Source organism: Abramis brama (genome assembly GCF_963993115.1).
Source record: "Abramis brama genome assembly, chromosome: 19".
Classification (NCBI taxonomy): domain Eukaryota; kingdom Metazoa; phylum Chordata; class Actinopteri; order Cypriniformes; family Leuciscidae; genus Abramis; species Abramis brama.
Window position 1 is genome coordinate 361,890 of NC_139981.1, and position 25,611 is coordinate 387,500.

Sequence of the window (25,611 nt, forward strand, 5' to 3'; positions counted from 1 at the left end):
TTGTGTGTTTTGTGTCCAGACTCTGAGCGGCAGACGACTGAGAGGCAGCCGAGGTCTGAGCTCCAGTTATGTGGATCTGTACAACAGCAGCTAAACCTGTCCTGACCACACACACACACACACACACACACACACACACACACACACTCACACTCACTCACACTCACTCATGTAAAGCCATAATGGTCTAGAAGTGGACTCTTCTGGTCAAAGGAACTGATGCTGCTCTGGTGAAAATGAACCAGAAACCGTAAAACACTAGTTACACTAGAGTTGCAGTAGAGATACAGTAGAGTTACACTAGAGTTGCAGTAGAGATACAGTAGAGTTACACTAGAGTTGCAGTAGAGATACAGTAGAGATACAGTAGAGTTACACTAGAGTTGCAGTAGAGATGTGTTGTTGTTTACATGGACGCCTGTTCAGAGATTCACTGGAGATGATGTTTCATGATCTGCTGATATCTGAGTCTCTCAGAGGGTTCTCAGATTCCTTTAATCTGTTTATAGGGGGTTTGAAACTCATTAAGGAAAGCTGACTGTAAGAGAATTAGCAGTGCTGAAATAATGAAGATCACACATGATGATCAGCAGTGCTTTAGTTCTGTGCGGAGGTGTTTAAAGCGCCGTCTGGTCTCAGGGGACACACACACACTCTCACACACACACACGTGACGCTGCGTCTCAGAAAGGTCAATATATCATGAATAATCAGTTCATATTTGTATAATGTGCAGCACAGATATGAGGTTATATCTGCAGAATCTAAATATCTGGGTAATAATATGTGCAAATGGTGCAAGGCTGCACACAAAACCACTGAATGATGTCACCTTGAATCATGCTTTGCTATTTATATTTCCAGATGCTTTATGCAGGGCATCAATATTATAACACTTCACTGTAAACACAGTTGGTATCAGGGTTTTCTATATATTTGAGTAAGTGGGTTATTGCATGAATATTATCTTTATATATATATCAACTCATTCAGGTTGTTGCACTAATGTTGTCAGTCAAGTGCTTGAATAATGAAACATGAGTCCAAAATCACTGATTTATCATCAGTCTGTCGTTACAGGACCTCATGCTGACATATGAATGTTTATGGGTTACAATATGTTTTGGGTGTAAATATTATGGATGATCCTCTCAGTTTTTAAATGTATTTTAGAAAGAGCAAAAGAAAAACATTGAGGATCCTGCTGATTTTATATCTGCGTTTTACTGGTAAACAAATCCAAGTGTTGAAAACGCCTTTGTTACTTTGATATGATCATCTGAGATTATGATGATGATGATGATGATATATGTGTCTCTTTGCCATCAAACCACTTTTTTTGTTGTTGAAAATGTCTACCAAAGCTGCCATCCACTTGAGGATGAGAAATTATGCTGTTTGAGATTATATTTCTGATATTTGTCTCTGATCTGAGGTCATATTGGTTCTTGAGGAGGTTATTTATCTGTAATCTTAGTTTCCGTTAATGTCATTTGTTTCTCTAACACCCAAATGGTCAAGAAAATAATGTTCTTAAGCCAATAATAAATTGTGCCAATTTTTACAGTCCTGTCCAAGATTATTTTAATTCCTTTAAAACATTTCTCATTGTATGTTTTTTTAGAAATTGTATTTATTTATTTTTTACAGTTTTTAGAAGGTCATTCAAATCTGCAGCTCAGTTGGAGTAGTTTATTATTCTGTGGTTAGACTATATATTTAATTAATTTTAATATGATATCACGCATATTTCTTTCAGTATCAATGCAGTCGAATACAGTGCAGTGGGCACGCGCTTCCCGCCTAAACAGGTACGTCACCTGCCGCCACAAAAAAGCGCGCGCTGCTACCATCATTCAAAAACTAACGGCAGTTAGAAAACTAACTGACATTACACAGATAGAAGAACCGCGAAATTGTTTACTGACTGAAATGGAGAGAAGCGGAGATGCCTTCAAAAACGAACAGTGTGGTGTGAAATTAATTTTGATTAGTTCAGCATAGTTAAAGTTAACTGTAGATAAGGGCGCGGATTCCACGGTTATACAGATACAGACCATTTTAACTTATTAAAATATATTGAATGACTAAAACTATCGTCATAAAATTCACTTGTTTGTTCACAGTTTGAACGCCCTTATTTCCTTTCATTTATTTGCAAGATCTGAGGTGAATTATCGGCTATAAAGGTCACGAAAAATTATATTCAAACACTCCCACAATAATATATTATTTTAACATTAAATAACGCATAGTCCCTGAGATGATAGTCAGTATGTTGTTTTCTAGCCACTGCTGGTTCGACAAAAACTCTGATTAATATGGAAAATATGCCTTTTATTGCCTGCGCGTTAGGTCAATGTTTGGCCTTAATAGCTAAACTTAAGGGGTTTATAAATATGTTTTCTAGCTTTTACAGAAGTGTTTTGGACACCTCACCATCAAGCGTAAATTCAAACAGTTGTTTTGTGAAGAGAAAGAGGTAAATCTGTTCAGTAATGTGGTCGTTGTTTCCCGGTGCTGCCAGCGGGATGCAGCATTGACCGTTTCCCGATCGTGAGCGAGAGAGCCGAAACCGGAAGCTGGAGAGAGAGAGAGAGAGAGAGAGAGAGAGAGAGAGAACCCGGGACCGAGGAAAGTGACCCGCAGTTTCTCACGGACTACAGGCGGATCCCGTGAGGAGAACCGAGACTCGTACCGAGACTCCTCAGGAATACAGCGATCCCTCACCGGACTCTTCTAATGTCACCGAACTCATAGCGCGCTTCATTTACATCTCAGTGTGTGGAGAAGGAGAATAACCGTCATTTCTGCGCACTTTGTGAACGCGTCTGACCTGCGCGTCTGACCTGCGCGTCTGCACCTGCGCGTCCCGGAAAACATGGACGGATCACCGTGGACCGACACCGAGAGGAGCTCCAGAACAACAACACGCCGGACACGGAGACCCGACGGGAGTCTGCGAGCCTTCTTCATCATGTGTTTCAAAGGTAACATCGTTTCACCTGGACACAAACACACACACACACACACACAGTAGGTGAAGCATCAAGCTTTACTTGACTAGTTAACGTTACCTGAGTCAGTCTGGAACGCATGGAAGCCCATTTCCGCCACATGAGGAAATAAATCATGTTTGGTGGTAAATCATAATTATGAAATTAATTATAAGTCGAAATTATGACATACTTAATATGTCATTATTCTGACTTGGTATGTCATAATTAAGACTTCATTTATATATTTTTTAAATGTAAAAACAAATTGGTTACACTTTATTTTAAGTTGACGTTGTTACAGTGTAATTACACAAACAAGTGCCAGTAATATTAACTACATGTATTTCCTATAGTTATTTAGAGTTAAGGGTTAAGGCTTGGTTTAGGGTTAGCTACTTGTAATTATGCATAATTTACTGTCATTGCTGCTAGGTACAAGTAACGTGTAACTACGTCACCTTAAACTTGTTAAAAAAAATTAAGCGATTTAAATTATTAGAAGTTTTGAGATAAAAAGGTGAAATTATGACTTTATTTTAAGTCATAATTTTGACTTTTAATGTCAATTTCAACTTAGTATGTTATACATAATGGCAGTATATGTATAATTTAGCTAGATCTTTTTTTTAATTATTTACAAAAGCATGCTTTTTTTCTTTTGTGAAATGGGCTTCTATAATAACACATTTCAATGTGTTTTCTCGCATTTTTCATATGAAGGTTTCAGGAATAGTTGAGCTGTGATGTTGAGATCTGAATTGATCATTTATTGACCGCAGATGATCAGTGTTTGTGGAAATGAGCTTCATATCTCCTGAATACTGCAGTCCAGATCCTGTAACCTTTAATATTAGTGATGCACCGATGTGAAAATTGTGGCCGATTCCGATAACTGATATTAATATTGCTGTTATGGCCGATACCGATATTTACCGATGTCGATATATCTCTGTATAGAAAACACATTTTTATGATAATCAAATAAAAATCTATTTTCCAAAACACACATGCATTATATTGCATTGCATATAATGTGTGCTGGTCAACTTGTCTAAAATTAAGAAACCCCTAGAAAACAGTATAAAAAAAAACATAGGAACATTGTGTATAGGATAGGCTACTTAATTTATTATTCCAATATCCAAATATGATACTAAAAAATAGCACAGGGAAAAGGGCTTCTATTTGTGACGTGCTGTCTTTGCGTTTGAACATTGCACATTTTAAACAGGACACGCATTAACTGAATAAATGTTAGCCAATACAAACATATTTATAGAAAACAGTTGACAATGAATAGACAGGAGTCCAATTATAGCATAACGAATCACTTATTCTAAAAATAATAACAAGTAGGCTATAAGACGAATCCGACATATGGGGTGTGTTAACAGTAGGCTAAAACGTCCGTCATTTAACGAATTTTAAAAACACGGATGGATAATACAAAATGCTTTCTGACATTTTGACAGGAAAAAAAGAAGCAAGAACAAAATTTAAACTTAGACCGTCAATTTTTCATTTTACAATTATCTTCTCTCTCTGTGTGCGTGCGTCCGTGAGAGAGGATCTACTTTTTAATCCATAAGTAACGAACGCGCTAGTTTTCATACAAAATAAATGTAACATAATTAGGTAGGCTACTTTAGTTATTATTAACACAATAACGTAACACATGAAGGCTACGTTTCTCAACACTGAGAATGAATAAATAAACGCCTGTTTCTCCACTCGCGCTTATCATAGTAATCCACAAATCACACGTGCTGTCACTTTTGAGAAAAATCTAATTCGAACGGGTATCAAATATCAAGCAATATATTCAAATATCTACGAGTCAAAAAACGATCAGTCAAAAATGAAGAGGAAAAAGACATATAAGTCGCACTGGACTGCGTAAACATGTTACGGACGGGACAGTTCTCTGTTATGGGCGTGAGCGCTCTGAAAGCGGCACTAAAAGACTGCTTTAAAACTTTCACAGAGACCTCAAACAGAAAGCACAAAGTCTGTATTTAAATTTAATTTCGTTTTGCATTAATTGTATCTTAATTTTGATCAATGTTTCATCAACCAATTGCCTGGATTTAATAAATAAGAATATAGTAGAAAATATTTAATCAGGACACGGAGACGACGGAGCGTGAACCTGGAGCGCGTCTCATAAATGAAACGAAACCTACGTGCCTCACAGACCTGAGACATATATAGAAAGCTTGAAATGTCTATTTTTAAACAGAACAATTCAAAACGAAAGAAAACAGACTGTTCTCTGCTTATGTCATCTGTATGAAATGTGTATTTCTCTCAGGCACGTTCACTACTGCAAAGATCGCGAGTCAGCATCGTCAACTTCATCTTCAACTTCACACGTCAAATATCGGCCTGTTCACATCGGCCATATTTTGACATCGGAACGATACCGATGTGTAAAAAAATGACCATATCGGCCGATATTATATCGGCGGCCGATATATCGTGCACCACTATTTAATATCCATCAGATGTCAGTTTTCAGCCGTGATTGAGCTGTCAGTGAGGATATCACACACATCATCACATCGTAACATCACATTATAACATCATAACATCACATTATAACATCATAACATCCTCATATAGCACCCGGTGTGTTTGGTGAATGGTCCCAGCTGGCAGAACGAGGAACGGCTGGTTCTCTCTCACTGGTTTAGATGGTTTAACTCTGCAAGTCTAGAAAGGAGAAGTAAAACGAGACGCATTCATCTTTTCGTGAGCTCCTGTTGTTTCTGTTGTTTGACGGTGTTTGTGTTCCATCAGCATCATGATCCGTGAGCGGTGCATGTGTGTTCTGCTCATATGCTCATATACGGTGTGTGTTATTGTAGAGATCTGATGCCCACAGTCTCCAGAAGAACCTTTTATACGTTTAGATTCATTATATTGCTTTCAACGGTGACGGTCCTCCTTTAAAAGCATGAGTGTTCATTAAGTTATGTGTGTGTGTGTGTGTGTGAATGTGTTTGTGAGAGAGAGTGTGTGTGTGTGTGTTTGTGAGAGAGTACAAGTGTGTGTGTTTGTGAGAGAGAGTGTGTGTGTGTGTGTGTGTGTGTGAATGTGTTTGTGAGAGAGAGTGCGAGTGTGTGTGTGTGAATGTGTTTGTGAGAGAGAGTGCGAGTGTGTGTGTGAATGTGTTTGTGAGAGAGAGTGCGAGTGTGTGTGTGTTTGTGAGAGAGAGTGCGAGTGTGTGTGTGTGTGTGTTTGTGAGAGAGAGTGCGAGTGTGTGTGTGTATGTTTGTGAGAGAGAGTGCGAGTGTGTGTGTTTGTGAGAGAGAGTGTGTGTGTGTTTGTGAGAGAGAGTGTGTGTGTGTGTGTTTGTGAGAGAGAGTGCGAGTGTGTGTGTGTTTGTGAGAGAGAGTGCGAGTGTGTGTGTGTGTGTGTTTGTGAGAGAGAGTGCGAGTGTGTGTGTTTGTGAGAGAGAGTGTGTGTGTTTGTGAGAGAGAGTGCGAGTGTGTGTGTGTGTGTTTGTGAGAGAGAGTGCGAGTGTGTGTGTTTGTGAGAGAGAGTGCGAGTGTGTGTGTTTGTGAGAGAGAGTGTGTGTGTTTGTGTTTGTGAGAGAGAGTGCGAGTGTGTGTGTGTGTGTGTGTTTGTGAGAGAGAGTGCGAGTGTGTGTGTTTGTGTTTGTGAGAGAGAGTGCGAGTGTGTGTGTGTGTTTGTGAGAGAGAGTGCGAGTGTGTGTGTTTGTGAGAGAGAGTGCGAGTGTGTGTGTTTGTGAGAGAGAGTGTGTGTGTGTGTGTTTGTGAGAGAGAGTGTGTGTGTGTGTGTTTGTGAGAGAGAGTGCGAGTGTGTGTGTTTGTGAGAGAGAGTGTGTGTGTTTGTGAGAGAGAGTGCGAGTGTGTGTGTTTGTGAGAGAGAGTGTGTGTGTGTGTGTTTGTGAGAGAGAGTGTGTGTGTGTGTGTGTTTGTGAGAGAGAGTGCGAGTGTGTGTGTGTTTGTGAGAGAGAGTGCGAGTGTGTGTGTGTGTTTGTGAGAGAGAGTGCGAGTGTGTGTGTTTGTGAGAGAGAGTGCGAGTGTGTGTGTTTGTGAGAGAGAGTGTGTGTGTGTTTGTGAGAGAGAGTGTGTGTGTGTGTGTGTGTGTTTGTGAGAGAGAGTGCGAGTGTGTGTGTTTGTGAGAGAGAGTGCGAGTGTGTGTGTTTGTGAGAGAGAGTGTGTGTGTTTGTGAGAGAGAGTGCGAGTGTGTGTGTGTGTGTTTGTGAGAGAGAGTGCGAGTGTGTGTGTTTGTGAGAGAGAGTGTGTGTGTGTGTGTTTGTGAGAGAGAGTGTGTGTGTGTGTGTGTGTGTGTTTTTCATGCATGATCAGATTCCTCTTTCTCTGAGTTGCTGAACTCTAGTTTTATATTTCAGGGATCTTCAAGCGGTGTTCCAGGGATCCTCTATGGGGAAGATTAGGGGAAAAGAACAGATAGATTAAATAGATGTAAACAAATGACAGTACAGAGCTATAGTGAATAGAAAATAATAATGTAATAGAAATGAAATATTTGCCTAGGGCCGCCCCCTAACAGTCAGCTAACGCTAGCGGACAGGAGAGGCTCAGTCCGACACATCTGAGTTAGCTGGTCCACAGGAAGTGTTGAAATCACGGAGTCGGTGACGGACAGATCATTAAACGACGGTCCATGTGTCAGACTGGATATCCAGATGCCCGTCTATCATTCACAGAAGCGTTAGCCTAGCGTTAGCCTCTTCATCGCTCGCTCCGTTAACCTGGATACATGTGTGCTATTGTTAGTCACATGACCAAGTGCTTGTGCGGAGATCACTTGCAGTTTTTCCTGACAAAAGCGAAAAGAACTTAAAATCATCTTTGGTCATACAGAGAAGAGTAATGCCTCGTAAAGGCTCTACTTGTATATGTGTTCACTCACTACAACAACTTGTGCTTGTGTAAAATAAAGAAAACAAACAGGATGAGCTTTTGATGAAGCGCGTCACAGAAATGAACTTTATACTCGCCTGGCGCGCATATTCTGTGTCTATAGAAAGTACTTTTAAATGAACCAATTCAGATTTGAAAACAAATATTCTCAGCTGATGTAACCCGAATGAAACGTGCACTTCTCTGGAGTCCGCTAACACTGCGGGAATCAGCATCTTCAGCCTCATCTCTGCAGCGACACTAACGCTAGTTCACCAATCAATTATTAAAATGTCCTGTACGTCTCCTTGCTGTTCATAATCATTACTGTTCCTGTCTAGTCTTATGCTTGAGTGCTAATTCATATTTGAAAGGCTCAATATTATGCTCTCTGTAATGTAGAGCAATGTCAGCACTGTATATTACATATTTAATGACTATATTACATATATATACCCCCCTCCCCCAGTGTATATTTAATACAATTAATATCATAAATGTGCCATTAGTCGACTATTCGCTTAAATGAATGACGACCAGTCGACCAGAACAATCTTTAGTCGAGGCAGGCCTAAATCTGACACAGAATATTATTTCAGTTGTGTCTTTATTCATGAAATATATTCCTGCCTTCTGAATTTTAGGATGGTTTGACCTGTTTTATTGACTGAACTCTGTTGTGTGTTAATATGCTGAACTGTTAAACTCAGCGCTCAGGCGTTCACAGACACAACCGGTTGGTTTTAACATGATCTGATCTGATATTACCCAGATGGCCGTGTGGCGCTGGACTCTCCTGTTATCTGGAATATTTTCAGTCCTCCAACATGCAAATATTTACTCTGAGACGCATTATAGTCCAACACTGCGTCTCTGCATGTGTGAGTTCACATCTATTTATACGCCTCTCCTTACAGGATAAAAGCAGCCTGACACATTCATCATTTACATAAGCGTATGTGTGTGTGTGTGTGAGATCAGGCCGCTGAGAGATATTAAACGTCTCATATTTGCATGTTTATTGCATTTTGTTTTTTACAGTAACAATCAAATAGTTTGATAGTGATATTTCTCCTGCCACGAGTGAGAGCGAGGACGGGAAGAGCCGTTCTGAAAGCCAGACTCAGGGACCGGTTGTGGAGAGTTCAAAGGTCGTGATTTTCAGTCCAGGGCCGTCCAGCTCTGTGCTCAGACCTCCTCAGGGGGAAACGGCTTTCTCTCCGTCTGTCGGTGTTCTCGTGCTGGCGGTGTTGGACGTGTCACTGGTCATCCAGGAGATCTGGGATTGCTGGGATTAAGATGTTTGAGAAGCAGGAATGGGATTAGCGTGGCCGTCAGTGAAGCGTGTGTGGGACTGACTCCACATGGGTGTGTTTTAGTCCACAATGAGACAGAAGAGTCGAGGAGGAACCCAGTGATCCGCTTCAGGACAATCATGTGGGACTCGTGGACTCATCTATAAATAATGTACACTTAAGATTACAAAGTTAAATTTATAAACGTACACATACAATTACACATTTAAAGCTGAACTGATTTTAATTTAAATATAAATACTAGTCCACGTTTTCTGTTGTCAGAGGTCATGTGATCTCAACGGTCATGTGATCTCATTAGAAGACTGATCTCCATCCATACGTTCACTCCCTCCCATGTGTGTGTGTGTGTGTGTGTTTATGTTGTAACCCATATTCCATATCTGCGCTACAGCTGCCCCCCCACACACTCTTCTCACGCAACGGCTCTCAATCCCAACAGCACACACTCTTGTTTGATTCCCGTGCTCGCTCAACACGGATTATGGTCGGACAGCTTTATAATTCAGGCCAGATTTACTCGACCTGTGAGACGGATGATCTCGCTCTCGCTCAGCTTTCAGTAGCGATGCTCCGATGCTTCGGCCAATAAAAGCCATTCTTTTCACTATCGACCATTGTTTAAAACAGCCAATGATCAGGGCCGATTATATCCTGTCAATCATACGGGGGCAGGAGACGTGTGTGAAGAAAGTGTCTGGTGTTGCTTGCGTTCTTCAGAATATCTTCTGTGTTCAGCAGACGCAAGAGACCCGTACAGGCGTGGAACAGAGGGAGAGTAGACGATGACAGGACTGTAACGGTCCCTTTAATAACGCTGGTATTCTCAGTGTCTCGACTCATCAAGATTTCACATTCTTCTGTAACACTCAGCCTGTCATTGAGGAACTCAACACATGATTTCTTTATTTGCAGCTCTGTGTGTGTGTGCCGTACTCGTGCTGTCAGACTGCCATCGCTCTCGTGTGTGTGTCCCGAGATCAGCCGGCTCTGGTGGATAGAAGAGAGACTGTGTGTGTTTGTTTGACAGTGAGTTCAGTGAGACTCGTGTGTGTGTGTGTGTGTGTGTGTGTGTGACAGATTCAGCTGACAACACCAGCTCCGTTACATTTCACTGATACTACTCTTCATTTTCAGCACCAATACCAGTGAAAATCCACGGTTCTCGGTGCCAATTTCGGTACCAAAGCTTAATTTAGGTTAAATTTACATATATTAAAGTGTATATCACAGTTACAAAGATGGAAACTGTAGTAAAAACACTTTACAATAAGATTCCATTTGTTAGATTATTCTCCTTTTATCTGTTAACTTTATTTAATGCACAATGAATGAAGTGTACAAACAACAAGTGTTTGTAATAAACTAATACCGATCAGAGCTGAACAGGGCGGCTTTTTATTTCTCATGTCCATAAATATATCTAGTAGTAAAGCTAATATAAGGGCTAGAAATCAATTAATTTCTTTGCTGATACCTCCTCGTCATCATGGAGAGCGCAGTTCGCACCGCTTCCTCCTCGTCTGCACGAGCGCTTCCCGTGGCGTCTGTCGCTGCTGTGCAACCCTGAACAGAGGCGCGCCTGGAAAACGAGTGCGCCGCTTTTATTATGAGCACGCTTGCCGCACGCCTACATTTGCACGCGCAAAAAACGCACTGTGTGAACGGCCCCTTATGGCAATGTGACATTAGCCTAATCCAAAATATTTCCATATGAGGCTCTTTCCTCCCTTCTTGTCAACGAGTGGATTCAGAGCCGCCGCATTAGCCGGTCGCCATGTCTCAGTGTGTTTATGAAGAGGATGCAACTGTGCACCTTTCGGACAGCGCATCAAGAACCGGATTAACCCGCTACTTCGGTACCACCGGTATTTAAGAAAAGCTGGTACCGTAACGGTTTAATTTTTTTAGTACCGACTTGTTACCGAAGTACCGGGTCTTTTGACAACACTATACTCTGCCATTCCTCACTCTCATCTTGTCACTCTCGACTGTTTTCATTTCTCCATCTTTTCATTTTCATTTTTTGTGCATCATCTCGGTTACTGCTGATGTTAGGAGTGAGAGAGCCGTGTGTGTGAGTGTGTGTGTGTGATGGGTAGGGTTAGGTTTAGTGTGTGTGTGTGTGTGTGTGTGTGTGTGTGTGTGTGTGTGTGATGGGTAGGTTTAGGGGTAGGGTTAGTGTGTGTGTGTGTGTGATGGGTAGGTTTAGGGGTCGGGTGTGTGTGTGTGTGTGTGTGTGTGATGGGTAGGTTTAGGGGTAGGGTTAGTGTGTGTGTGTGTGTGATGGGTAGGTTTAGGGGTCGGGTGTGTGTGTGTGTGTGTGTGTGTGTGTGTGATGGGTAGGTTTAGGGGTTAGGTTAGTGTGTGTGTGTGTGTGTGTGTGTGTGTGTGTGATGGGTAGGTTTAGGGGTAGGGTTAGTGTGTGTGTGTGTGATGGGTAGGTTTAGGGGTCGGGTGTGTGTGTGTGTGTGATGGGTAGGTTTAGGGGTTAGGTTAGTGTGTGTGTGTGTGTGTGTGTGTGATGGGTAGGTTTAGGGGTCGGGTGTGTGTGTGTGTGTGTGTGATGGGTAGGTTTAGGGGTTAGGTTAGTGTGTGTGTGTGTGTGTGTGTGTGTGATGGGTAGGTTTAGGGGTCAGGTTAGTGTGTGTGTGTGTGTGTGTGATGGGTAGGTTTAGGGGTTAGGTTAGTGTGTGTGTGTGTGTGTGTGATGGGTAGGTTTAGGGGTCGGGTTTGTGTAAAAGGACAGAATATACAGTTTGTACAGTATAAAAACCATTACGTCTATGGAGAGTCCCCATTTAGATAGTGAACCAGACTGTGTGAGTGTGTGTGTGTGTGTGTACTCAATGACATCATTAAAAGGAATGTTAAAGGAATGTTTCGGGTTCAACATAACAAGCGTTTTTGGCACTAACAGTGGCAGTAATCAGGAAACACACTGTTTTGAAAGTACAGGAATAAGGAAGTACAGATGTACAGTAGCTCTCATACTGTATAATGTTGGAGAAATCCCTGACTGACTCCCACAGGAAAGATGCCAATCGAAAAAATTAAGGAAAATGTATAAAAACTAGATTTTACTGAAGAATTCCTTTTGTGAGTTGACTTCCACTGTAAGTGAGTGAGTGTAGATGTGTGTGTGTGGCGTCAGCTGTGATGATGATGATGATGATGATGAGCGTGGGCTTGTACAGTAGCTCAGGGTTAGATCACTCATCTCTGCTTCAAGAGCCAAATAAACTGTTCCTGTCTGGGCCGAGAGTCATCGCCCATTAGCAGCATCTTCCTGTTTTATCCCTGAGAGTTCGGGTCTGATGTTAATGTTTAACCTTTGACCTCAGGATTGTGATCTGTCATTGGCCACTGCTCTCCCGAGCGCCGTCACTGGAAGTGTTTTGACGGAGACGCTCAGGAAAGGGTTTGCGTGGAGTTTCTGATGCAGGAACTGAGATCAAGGTCTCGTGGATGGAGAATCCGTATAGAGCGGGAACGCTGGTTTCCTGTGTGGACAGGAAGTGATGTGGAGGAAGTCCTGCAGCTGTGGCCAGTTGTTTGTCTGTGTGGCAGATGGCCTCATAACTCATAACTTACATTAGTTCAACTACAGACAGGTAGACTTCATCAGTCAACAATGTGTCAGTGTGAGTTCATGAATGGTGTGAATGAGATTCTTTATAAGTATGTGTGTGTGTGTGTGTGTGAGAGAGTGATTGTGTGTGTGTGTGAGTGTATGTGTATGTGAGTGAGTGTAAATGACTTTATGTGAGAGTGTGTGTGTGAGTGTGTGTGACTGGGATATTGGGTCAGACCTGTCGCTCTATGCTTGTGTTGGATGACTACAAACACCTCTCTGTTTAACTGTCTGTCTGTCTGTCTGTCTCACTGTCTGTCTGTCTGTCTGTCTCACTGTCTGTCTGTCTGTCTCACTGTCTGTCTGTCTGTCTCACTGTCTGTCTGTCTGTCTGTCTCACTGTCTGTCTGTCTGTCTCACTGTCTGTCTGTCTGTCTGTCTGTCTGTCTGTCTGTCTCACTGTCTGTCTGTCTGTCTGTCTGTCTGTCTGTCTGTCTCACTGTCTGTCTGTCTGTCTGTCTGTCTGTCTCACTGTCTGTCTGTCTGTCTGTCTGTCTGTCTCACTGTCTGTCTGTCTGTCTGTCTCACTGTCTGTCTGTCTGTCTGTCTCACTGTCTGTCTGTCTGTCTGTCTCACTGTCTGTCTGTCTGTCTCACTGTCTGTCTGTCTGTCTGTCTGTCTGTCTCACTGTCTGTCTCACTGTCTGTCTCACTGTCTGTCTGTCTGTCTGTCTGTCTGTTTAACTGTCTGTCTGTCTGTCTGTTTAACTGTCTGTCTGTCTGTCTAACTGTCTGTCTGTCTGTCTGTCTCACTGTCTGTCTGTCTCACTGTCTGTCTGTCTGTCTGTCTCACTGTCTGTCTGTCTGTCTGTCTCACTGTCTGTCTGTCTGTCTGTCTGTCTCACTGTCTGTCTGTCTGTCTGTCTGTCTCACTGTCTGTCTGTCTGTCTCACTGTCTGTCTGTCTGTCTGTCTGTCTGTCTCACTGTCTGTCTGTCTGTCTGTCTGTCTGTCTGTCTCACTGTCTGTCTGTCTGTCTGTCTCACTGTCTGTCTGTCTGTCTCTCACTGTCTGTCTGTCTGTCTCACTGTCTGTCTGTCTCACTGTCTGTCTGTCTGTCTCACTGTCTGTCTGTCTGTCTGTCTGTCTCACTGTCTGTCTGTCTGTCTGTCTCACTGTCTGTCTGTCTGTCTGTCTCACTGTCTGTCTGTCTGTCTGTCTGTCTCACTGTCTGTCTGTCTGTCTGTCTGTCTGTCTGTCTGTCTCACTGTCTGTCTGTCTGTCTGTCTGTCTCACTGTCTGTCTGTCTGTCTCACTGTCTGTCTGTCTGTCTCACTGTCTGTCTGTCTGTCTGTCTCACTGTCTGTCTGTCTGTCTGTCTGTCTCACTGTCTGTCTGTCTGTCTGTCTGTCTGTCTGTCTGTCTGTCTCACTGTCTGTCTGTCTGTCTGTCTGTCTCACTGTCTGTCTGTCTGTCTCACTGTCTGTCTGTCTGTCTCACTGTCTGTCTGTCTGTCTGTCTCACTGTCTGTCTGTCTGTCTGTCTGTCTCACTGTCTGTCTGTCTGTCTGTCTCACTGTCTGTCTGTCTGTCTCTCACTGTCTGTCTGTCTGTCTCACTGTCTGTCTGTCTCACTGTCTGTCTGTCTGTCTCACTGTCTGTCTGTCTGTCTGTCTGTCTCACTGTCTGTCTGTCTGTCTGTCTCACTGTCTGTCTGTCTGTCTCACTGTCTGTCTGTCTGTCTGTCTGTCTCACTGTCTGTCTCACTGTCTGTCTGTCTGTCTCACTGTCTGTCTGTCTCACTGTCTGTCTGTCTGTCTGTCTGTCTGTCTCACTGTCTGTCTCACTGTCTGTCTGTCTGTCTGTCTGTCTCACTGTCTGTCTCACTGTCTGTCTGTCTGTCTGTCTCTCAGTGTTTTGTCCCTCGCTGTGTCTCCCAGATGAATCCAGATTCCTCACGTCAAACACTGAAAGCTGTCGTTGCAGGATGAGTTGTAGCAGAGCTGGAGTCTAGACGAGTGTTCATGTGTGTGTGTGTGTGTGTGTGTGTGTGTGATCTCTGAGCTCTGCCTCTGATACGAACCGAGCGGCTGCGTTTGATGAGGTCACATGATTGAAATGCTGAAACAGAGAAAGAAAAGGGCCGTTTCTCTCTCGTTTTCTGTCATCTCGTCTCTGTCTCTCGTCCAGGAGTCGCTTCATCTCTTCCTCTAGTGCAGATCCTCTGTTCTCCATTCTGCTGTAAATCTGCTGTCACTCACACACACTTCCTGGTTCAGTTTAATCTGGTGCTCCAGGAGTCTTTAATGCAGATTTCATGATGATCCGTGTTCCTGAGACTCCGTTGCTCTGAGTGAAATACCTCAGGCTGTACTGACGGCTTATCTTTACCAGCTGATGTTTCATCTCTGGAGTTTCACACCAACAACACTGATGCTTATAATCATAATAATACACTTTATTTTATATAGCGCCTTTAAAGCAGCTTCTCAAGGCACTTTACACAATAAAAAATACACAGATAGAAATACGAAGCGTACAAAAAAGAACACACTGGAATACAAAATAATTAAAACCATTAGAAAAAAGCTAACCTAAAAAAGTGAGTTTTTAGGTTGGATTTAAAAATGCTTAGATTTTGTGCATCTTTCCTTAAACAACTCCAATGGATGTTACTGTTTTTACTGTAAATACACACTGTTTATTTAGAGAAATTGAAACTGATGTATTTAAAAATGTACCAACTTGAATGTATTTTAGAATATTGAACTTAAATGTCTTTGTTATTCACTTCGGTCTCACCATGAAGATTGTCTTATGTTGACATGGCCTTAAAAATAAATTAATTGGTTAACATTTAACTTTTTAATTAAAGAAATGTTCAATATCTAGAAGTAACACACAGTCTTTATTTGAGAAGTTAAATATTACTGAGTTAGCCCAGAATCTCCTGCGGTTTACATCGCCTCTGTTCCTCCTGTATGATGAACTCCAGCTGCATCAGTTTCGGTGGCGTTTCAAACAGCATTAATAAGCAGATTCCCCTGAGCAAGAAACATGAAGAGTAATGTGTCAAAACACTGATTTATGACACTGAACATTTCTCATCTGAGCTTTACATCAAAGATTTCTGAATGATCACGAAGCCTGTTAATATGAACATCTAATCAAAGAGCTTTAACAGAGGTGAAACCAGCCAGCTCTCCATTCAGTAGAGGGTTAGCAATCATAACAGAGATTTTTCATCCTCTGCGTACGGAAACGTCCTGGGGTTTAAACTCACCATCAAATCAAACTTGTTTTTCAATCAAAATGTTTTTTTTAAATGTAATATTGCAGTGTTTATTCTAAATGATTTATAGGTGCACATCATCATTATTGTGTTAATAATCTTGAATGAGAATAAGTTCCTCTTGCAGCATCTCTTCTCTTCTCTGATGATGAGGGCGGGGCTTTAACCTGTCACTCACATGAGATCAGCCAATAGCAAACTGATCCTGTCATACTGTGATGTGGAGAGCGAGTGAGAGTCGAGATCATCCAGTCCTGTCTCTCGCTTCACTCCTTCTGAACGCAGACGTTCATGTTCTGAACACGAGCCACAACTCGACCAAGAGTCCGTCAGTTCTGTGTGATGATGTGTGTTCGACACGAGCCACTGCAGGAGTTCACGACTTCTGACCACGCAAACATCTCATGTGTGTGTGTGAAACTGAAGCCTGACTGATCCACAATCACACGTGGCGTCATGTGACCATAATGCCATTATTATTTCCATAATGCTTTATACAATACAGATTAATTCAGAGCATGAGATCCACCACTAACTGATAATGTTGTAAAATTCATCAATTATGAAACAATTTTGAAACACATTTGATCTTATCTGACAGTGTCAGCGCAGTCGATATCAATAATAATATTGAATATTAATTTTCTATTAAAGTCATCATGAAAGTGAAGTTACGCTCTTGTCTCCTCTATTGTGCAGTATATCCGAGTGAAACGCTTCTGGATCAAGGACAAATATGGGCGGGGCTTGATTGTGTCTGAGTATTGATTGGATGGTTGGATGGTTGTGGTTTGCTATTGGCCGATCTCATGTGAGTGACAGGCTGGACATTAAGATTCCGTGAGACTATGGAATATCTATATGGAATCTTGTAATCTAGATATCTATGGAAGCTTGTTTCCGCATGAGTTTATATCTCACAATTCTGAGGAGAAAAGTCTGATGTAAAGATATAAAGTTGCAATTTTGAGAGAAAAAGTGAGATATATTACCTTTTTTATTTATCTTTTCCATGCTGGAAACAGACTTCCATGAGCATCAGATGCCAAGCGGGACACGTTTGAGGTTTCACGGTCGCTCTAGTAAACTCTTCTTGACCGTGTGTGTGATGGTGTGTGTTATGTATTTGGGTCAAGCTGTATGTCAGTCATAAACACTGTCATGTTGACTCCAGGATGGGTTCTGAACAGAGAGCTCATGAAACACTGATCCAGGCCTGACACACACAGAAACACAGATCTTTATGAACAGCATCAGCTGTGATGTGTGGAAGCCGAGACTCGGGAGGAAAACACTCGTATCCCTGCTGGCGACTGGGACTCTGTGCTGACCTTGACATGCCTGAATGCTTCGTGTGAGTGAGTGTGTGTGTGTGTGTGTGTGTGTGTGATGGGCAGGTGTAGGGGTCGGGTTAGTGTGTGTGTGTGTGTGTGTGTGTGTGTGTGATGGGTAGGTTTAGGGGTTGGGTTAGTGTGTGTGTGTGTGTGTGTGTGTGATGGGTGGGTTTAGGGGTCGGGTTAGTGTGTGTGTGTGTGTGTGTGATGGGCAGGTTTAGGGGTCGGGTTAGTGTGTGTGTGTGTGATGGGCAGGTTTAGGGGTCGGGTTAGTGTGTGTGTGTGTGTGTGTGAGATGGGTAGGTTTAGGGGTCGGGTTAGTGTGTGTGTGTGTGATGGGTAGGTTTAGGGGTCGGGTTAGTGTGTGTGTGTGTGTGTGTGATGGGCAGGTTTAGGGGTCGGGTTAGTGTGTGTGTGTGTGTGTGATGGGCAGGTTTAGGGGTCGGGTTAGTGTGTGTGTGTGTGTGATGGGCAGGTTTAGGGGTCGGGTTAGTGTGTGTGTGTGTGTGTGATGGGCAGGTTTAGGGGTCGGGTTAGTGTGTGTGTGTGATGGGCAGGTTTAGGGGTCGGGTTAGTGTGTGTGTGTGTGTGTGATGGGCAGGTTTAGGGGTCGGGTTAGTGTGTGTGTGTGTGTGTGTGAGATGGGTAGGTTTAGGGGTCGGGTTAGTGTGTGTGTGTGTGTGTGTGTGAGATGGGTAGGTTTAGGGGTCGGGTTAGTGTGTGTGTGTGTGATGGGTAGGTTTAGGGGTCGGGTTAGTGTGTGTGTGTGTGTGTGTGATGGGCAGGTTTAGGGGTCGGGTTAGTGTGTGTGTGTGTGTGTGTGATGGGCAGGTTTAGGGGTCGGGTTAGTGTGTGTGTGTGTGTGTGATGGGCAGGTTTAGGGGTCGGGTTAGTGTGTGTGTGTGTGTGTGATGGGCAGGTTTAGGGGTCGGGTTAGTGTGTGTGTGTGTGTGTGTGTGTGTCAGATCACACATCTCATGGTGTTTCTTCTCTGTAAATGCGCATGTTTAGTTTCAGACCGTGATTGCGAGTGTGTGTGTGAGTGTGTGTTGTTGCAGACTGACCTCTGACTAATCCACTTTACACACGTGTAATCTCATTATCTGTGTAACGGGACACTGGAAGAACGACACCAACACTTGAGCTCTGTGTCTGAACGGGCAGAAACACCAGAGACTGAGACTCACTGCTGGCCAATGGGTTATCATGACATCATCCAGATGTATCATACATAATTCAGTGTGTTGGTTTATTATTTTAACACTGATTTACTCAGTGTGTTGTATTTCACACGGGTCAGACGTTAGATCACGTTAGTATTTCAGTGGCTTGTGTTTGGTCTTTAGTAATTGTAATTGTGAGGTCTGATGATCCTGATGATTGTTGTTTGTCTAGTTGTGTGTTACTCATCTATAGCAGGGCGTGAGGACGAGACTGAAGCGTGATCAGTGTGTTCATTCACAACACAGAGACTGAAGCGTGATCAGTGTGTTCATTCACAACACAGAGACTGAAGCGTGATCAGTGTGTTCATTCACAACACAGAGACTGAAGGAAACTAAAGTAAACTAGTAAACTAAAGACGCTGCGTTAATAAATCCACACAGTGCACGACTACAGCGGACAGAGCCGTAGCGGAAGATTACACACGCCTTTCTACAACACATCCTGACGTCACGTGTCTTACGGGATGTGTGTGAACGCACTCCAGATTCCGGAAAACCACTGGCAGTGTGAACGAACCAAAATCAAATGATCCCGGGACACATTATCCCTGTATTTCCCGGAATCTCTGTGTGAAAGGGGCTCTAGTGTCCTTTCAGTGATTAAAGATGCCACAATCATTGCATCTTATTTGTACCATTTTGTTTTATTGTTTTATTTTTTGTTTATCTATTTACTTTTTTTAGAATTAGAAGGTAATAAAGATATTTTTTGATTAGTGAGATCTCTGATTGAAGTCCTTGAAAACCAAAGAAGTAGTTCTTGAAGTTCTCACACTGGCGGTGATTTCTGCTGTATTGTAATGATCTCTCAGACAGCAGGGAGTCTGTAGTTTATGAGTGTGTGTGTGTGTGTGTGTGTGTGTGTGTGTGTGTGTGCTCATATCAACAGTAGCTGGAGTGAAACATGCCTCGGCGTGTCTCTCGAGGAGGAGAGGCCTGTGTGTGTCAGGAGCGCTTCAGCTTTACTTTCATAAAACATGATCACAGTAAATGTCAAATCTTTATTTCTTTCAAGTTTAAAGGCAAACACTTTGAACTTTTACATGAAACACTGCATAAAAACAGGATTATGTGGCCTGACTAACAGGTTTATGTTGCTACAAAAACAGTAGCATCTGTAAACAAATGTAACAACCTCAATTTTATATGGTAAAATTAAAATATTCTGACTGTTTGAGCTTCATTAAAATTAACCATTGGTCTTTCATAGTAACATATATTTAGATCATGATGACCACAGTTTAAACCATTTAGCACCTTAATATCATGGTAATATGTAACTATAAGATTTATATGGTATTTGTATAGAACGGTAGCCTAAAAACATTTAGTATAAATGCACAAATGCTATAGCTTAATCACAAAAAATACTGTAATCATATTCCATTACTCCTTTAACACATGTGTACATTAATAAAATTCAATATGAATATCCCACATTTCTTCCACAATAGCATTAGTGTTACTACAGTAAAGACATGGTAAAAGATGGTGATGTGAGATTGAGTATTTTCGTTCCACTTTTAGCACATAAACGTTAAATTGAACTCTTGTCATCGTTTTATTGAGGAAGATTATATTGCGATAATTATTGTTATGGTTTTATCGGCCAGCCGTAGTTTTGCTCGGGAGAGTCAGACCTGCTGTCATTCGGTGTGTTTATATGCACTGACTTCAGCCAATCAATCCGATTTCAGATTCTACAAGTTGTTTATACGAACCCTAAATGTTGCTATTGTCACGATCACTACATTTCCCATCATCCTCCCTGCCCTCACCTGCACTGTTCAGTTTCCAGCCACTCCTTCATTAGTTGTTTAGGTTCAGCTGTGTCTTGTTAGTGTCTGTGGTTGCTGTCACTGAGTTATTTTGCCCCGGCTGAGTCTCGTTTCCCTGATCTGTGTGTTTCTCCCTGTTCCTGGTCTTGGATCTTTTACTTTACGTTGATGTTTCCTGGTCTTATTTCTGAATGAAAGTCTCCTTTTGAATCTCCTTCGTCGTGCGCTTGATCTCAGCTCACCCGTAACGGCTCTCCAGTTCACAGATTCATTTACGTGTGCATTACACGTGTTTCGAACAAAACTTCAGTTTGTCACTTAAGCTACAGGAAGTTTAGTTGTCATTTTTGCTTGATGACGAAGAGCTGTTTATGTGAAGGAGAGTTATGTTATGTCTCATCCACTGACATGAGATAATATACACCTTCATAAACATGCTTACATTTGAGAAAATGTTTTTATGTTAATGATTTCTTTCATATTGATCAGATTATGTCAGGCTCAATCCGCTCTGGTTGTTGTAAATCTGAAACATCCAGCAAAACTGCTCACGTCTCTTCATCACTTCAGCTCCTGAGTTTACCATCGAACATCAAGTAGAACATTAAGATCATGACTGATTCACACTGAGTTTCAGAGACTTGAGCTAACGTGAGTATGTTGTTCCCGATGACAGATCCACAGTCACAGAAACACGACTGCGCCAGGATCTTGTGTGCGTGACGGTATGTTTTATGTATTTGGGTCAGTCACACACAGAAATACAGCAAGATTTCTCAAGCTCTGAAGAGTTGTGTGTTCAGTCAACCCATCTTCCCTTTTGAAATGTTAATATAGTGCAGCCTCAGAGATGTTTGGCGTCTGCTTTTATTCTGAGGACAGAAAGTTCTGCCTCCACAAATGAAGTGCATTTGATATGGATGTTTGTCTTTCAGAGCGACGCAGGGATCACGGGTCTCTCTCTCACACCGAGGCTGTGATTGACACACTAATAAACCGTTAAGAGGACGTTTTGTCAAGCGTCCAGAGCGACTTAATCCCGTGAATGAATGTCTTTCTCCTGTGGGATTAGAGAGGGCGGTGTTAGCGTGGGAGGAATGGGAACTTCTTCTGTTTAACCCTTTCCTAACCCACCCGGTTCCCATGAGCTCCAGTGATGATCACACACTGTTAAACCTGTGTGTGTGTGTGTGTGATTACTCATGTAACGAGCGTGAGCTGATCATCATGTGCTCCTCTAACGAGCCTCTTCGTCAGCCGGCTCTCGTTAGGCAGGATCAGCCTGTCCATCATCTCCTCCAGTGAAGCGTCGCCCCTGGGCTTTTAGAACATTAGCATGGCGTTTGTGTTGTGATTAGCTCAGGTTATCTGGTGCTGTGATTAACGAGCCTCTCGTTTGTTCCTCTGCTCCACGTCTGTCGGAGACTTCTGTGTTTTCATCACCGTCTGAAGATGTCCCATATCTCTAGCGGAGTTTATCTTAATTAGGGATGCGAACCCACTCTCTTCAAACACAGGATCAGACTGAGCCGAGAGCAGCGCAGGATCTTTAGAACTGAGTCCAGAATCTCCTCGAGGAAACGCCAGATGTGGGATCTTTACCTGTCAGTGCAGTGTAGAGTCCAGGTGTCTCTCTCTCTCTCTCTCTCTCCTTTATTGTTTTGTTTATATTTTTCTCTCTTTGTTATAATAATTATGGCTTTAAAGTCAACAAAATCATAATTGACTATTTATTTAGTTTGGTACACAGTCGTGGATTATTCATCAGTACATGCTGTTCTAAAATATATATATATATATACGTATACACTTCCATTCAAAAATTTGGGGTATGCAAAATGTTTTTTTGTTTTTTTTCAACATTAAATTATTTAATTATTAAAATGTAATCAGTGTTTCCCACAGATTCGAAAGCAATTTGTGGTGGTGGCGGGCGGGGGGGGTTCCTTTGTTAATAATTCGTTACACAGAACTTAATTATACTAAATATTAATCAAAAATGATTCACACCTTCACAAAATCCAAACATTCAGTGTAAGAGTAAAAAATGACATAACATTATTTATAGTAAGTTTACTTGATTCACAGCTTATTTAGAGTTTTGACCTGGACAACCCGACTGCATTTACCGCAGTCTAAACTAAAAGATTGTTTTGGTAATTGTTCTACACATTGTCATATAGATAACCTGAACATACAGTAGTTTATTAAGGTTAAATCTTGCTAACCATTCTTACAAAAAAAATGGGGTAAGCACACGTACATTCTCATTTTAAGAGGTGTTAAATGTGGTTTGATTTGTTTACATTAGTTAATGTATTAGGCTAGCTAACATGAACCACGAGCAATACATTTGTTACTGTATTTATTAATCTTTGTTAATCTTAGTTGAACAAACAATGAACAGCTGTATTTTTATTGTTACTTCACACAGTGCAGCAAACTAATGTTAAAGCTGCAGTCGGCAAGTCTGGCAGATTGAGTGGATTTAGCCAAAATTTTGAATGTTTACAACTCTCATGCCCCTCCCCCACTACCAACGAGCACCCGCCCATCGTCAGTGCGTGTGTACCTGATTTTCTGTGAACGCGTCCGTCTCTTCAGCATCGATCAACACCATGGACTCGGAGGTAGGCTGCCCTGGCTAATCTACCCATAGATAGCAATAACCGAGGAATTGGAAGCTTGTTAGTAGATTTCTCTCCGCCATCACGCTTCGTACAATCTTCAGGCGTGTCGTGTGCATGTGATATTGTAATGTGCGCGTCTGCGCGAGGGAGGGGGGATCTGTGGCGTGTGCACGAACTGTGATTGACAGTCAGATCTCACACCCCCCGGCGCTGATTGGACCCGATGAGACGGGAGCGGTGGATTTTTGCAAAACAAATAACACGCTCCAGGTGGAGTTAGAAGCTCGGGTTTTTTTCTAAAACCAACTTAGTTATGTTGTTCTGTCGGATTATAGTGTCAATTTCACTGAATTTGATCAAAAAAATGTTGCCGACGGCAGCTTTAAGAAATACAACTTTTGATTTAAATAATGTAGCCTACTAGTAAATGGTGAAATTAACATTAATAAAGATTAATAAATGCTGTAGAAGTGCAGTTTATTAATAGTTAATGTTAACTAATGTAGTTAACTAGAGTTTAATAAATGGAACCTTATTGTAAAGTGTTAGCGATGTGTTATACACCGATTCAGTGTTGGACAGATCAGTTGCTTTAAGCATTCATTAAAGTGAATCGGTTCAAAGGAGTCATTAGTTCGCGAATCGGACGTGTCATTAGCGGACTTGTACGCGTTACGTGATTATCCCGGCAGTTTAGGACATCGCACAAGATTTGTCAACACAGAAAACATTTCATCATTGGATAGGTTTTGTTTTGTTTATTGAAAGTGTTTTTATGTCAGCTGAACGGGCGGAACGCTTTCAGAGAAGAAGGCAACGTGAAAAAGTTTTTTTTATTAGCACGATTCACACCCAGCGGTAATTCAGGTAATTCAATTCAAATCTTTTCTCTTTAATCCAGAGCTTTTGATGTTTTGTATCGATTATCTTTGAATTGATTATGAAATTGGCATGATACATTTATCTGACATAATAAATTGTTACATTTGATTATTCTAACCGACTTTGGCATTATTTTCATTAAAGAGTTAAAAGGAATAGTTAAACATTCGCTCACATTTAATGATGCACAGATATCATTAAAACCTTTTCATTTATGGAGTCAGATAAAATAACAAGAGAATACATATTCAAAGGTATTGCATTTCATCAAAAAATACTTTGCCCTCAAGAAAAGGACAGTAACACGTAAAGACCTTCTGTCGGATGCCGGCTTTGGGCCGATCGAGCGCCAGCTTACAATGCTTTTATTCATCAAGGACGCATTAAATTGATCAAAAGTGACAGTAAAGACATTTATAATGTTACAAAAGATTCTGTTTCAAATAAATGCTGTTCTTTTGAACTTTCTATTCATCAAAGAATCCTGAAAAATAAAATGTATCACAGTTTCCACAAAAATATGACTGTTTTCAACACTGTTAATAATCATAAATGTTTCTTGATCATCAAATCATCATATTAGAGTGATTTCTGAAGGATCATGTGACACTGAAGACTGGAGTAATGATGCTGAAAATTCAGCTTTGATCACAGGAATAAATTACACTTTACTGTATATTCACATAGAAAACAGATGATTTACACTGGAATAATATTTCACTGTTTTACAGTATTTTTTGAGTGTGTGTATGCCTATATATTGTGTTAATAATATTATATCAACCAGTAGATGATGTAAGTTCTGTGTTTTCCCCCTGAATGAATCCCCTGTGTCTCTGTTAAACGTGTGTGTCAGTGATGTGGAAGTATGATGTGGTACAGTAAGTACAGTCTGATGATGAACACTGATCGCTCAGGGAAACGGGCGAGCGAGACTCGTTCATCAGTGCGGTCGTCTGTGTTTTATTTTATTCATCTATAAAGTGTGTGTCTGAAAGCAGACGAGTGGAGCGTGGAGAGATGTGCTGTCGTCTGAAGAGTGTGTGTGTGTTGTGTGTGTGTGTGTGTTCCTGCAGGCTGTCAGGTCCGATGTGTGTCCGCTCTCTGAAGGAAAACAAAACGAGCAGTGTCCTGAAACGGCGTCTCTCTCGCTGTCCAGTCAAGCTCCAGTTAGCACTGCTGTTGAAGAGAGCTGCGCAGGTCGTGTGTGTCCAGCAGGAACGTGTGTGTGACCTGTGTCACAGCAGGAACTATGGAAGATTGTAGTTAAGCCGTTAAGTAGGGCATATTGTGATGTTTACTAGCTTAAACCCACCGCTGGGACCGTTTATACTGTGAGGTTCTGCTAACCAAAATGTGTTCTAACAATGTTTTGCTAACCTTCTCATTAAGTTATGAAAACATTATTTATCAATGTTCTTTGAATGTTCACAACATCCAGTTTTTTGTGCGTTTTGAATCTTCAAACATTATAGAAACGTTACTTTGAATGTTCTCTGAACGTTCCGAAACCAGTTGTAACATTTACAAGGGTAACACTTGTTACATATGTTCTTTGAACTTACCATAGTAATAACAGTAAATTATGCATAATTACACACAACTAACCCTCAACCAAACCCTAGTCCTACCCTAACCCTATAGTAAGAACATGTAGTTGCTTAATATTTCTCAGTACTCAAATATAT

The 25,611-nt window shown here is 41.7% G+C and overlaps 2 protein-coding genes across 3 annotated transcripts in view; both read left to right on the top strand.

The window, feature by feature from the left end:
• klc1b (kinesin light chain 1b) overlaps positions 1 to 1,566 on the top strand; it is a 33,940-nt gene extending 32,374 nt beyond the window's left edge. For both annotated transcript variants that reach the window (XM_084093848.1, XM_084093849.1), the window contains one exon: positions 20 to 1,566. In XM_084093848.1, coding sequence (XP_083949974.1) covers positions 20 to 94 — 75 coding nt within the window. In that variant the 3' untranslated portion in view covers positions 95 to 1,566. The remainder of the gene's footprint in view (positions 1 to 19) is intronic.
• Positions 1,567 to 2,580: 1,014 nt separating this feature from the next.
• Positions 2,581 to 25,611, top strand: part of ptk7b (protein tyrosine kinase 7b) — an 86,365-nt gene continuing 63,334 nt past the window's right edge. The window contains exon 1 of the mRNA XM_084093944.1: positions 2,581 to 2,990. Within this exon, the coding sequence (XP_083950070.1) occupies positions 2,882 to 2,990 (109 nt within the window). The 5' untranslated portion in view covers positions 2,581 to 2,881. The remainder of the gene's footprint in view (positions 2,991 to 25,611) is intronic.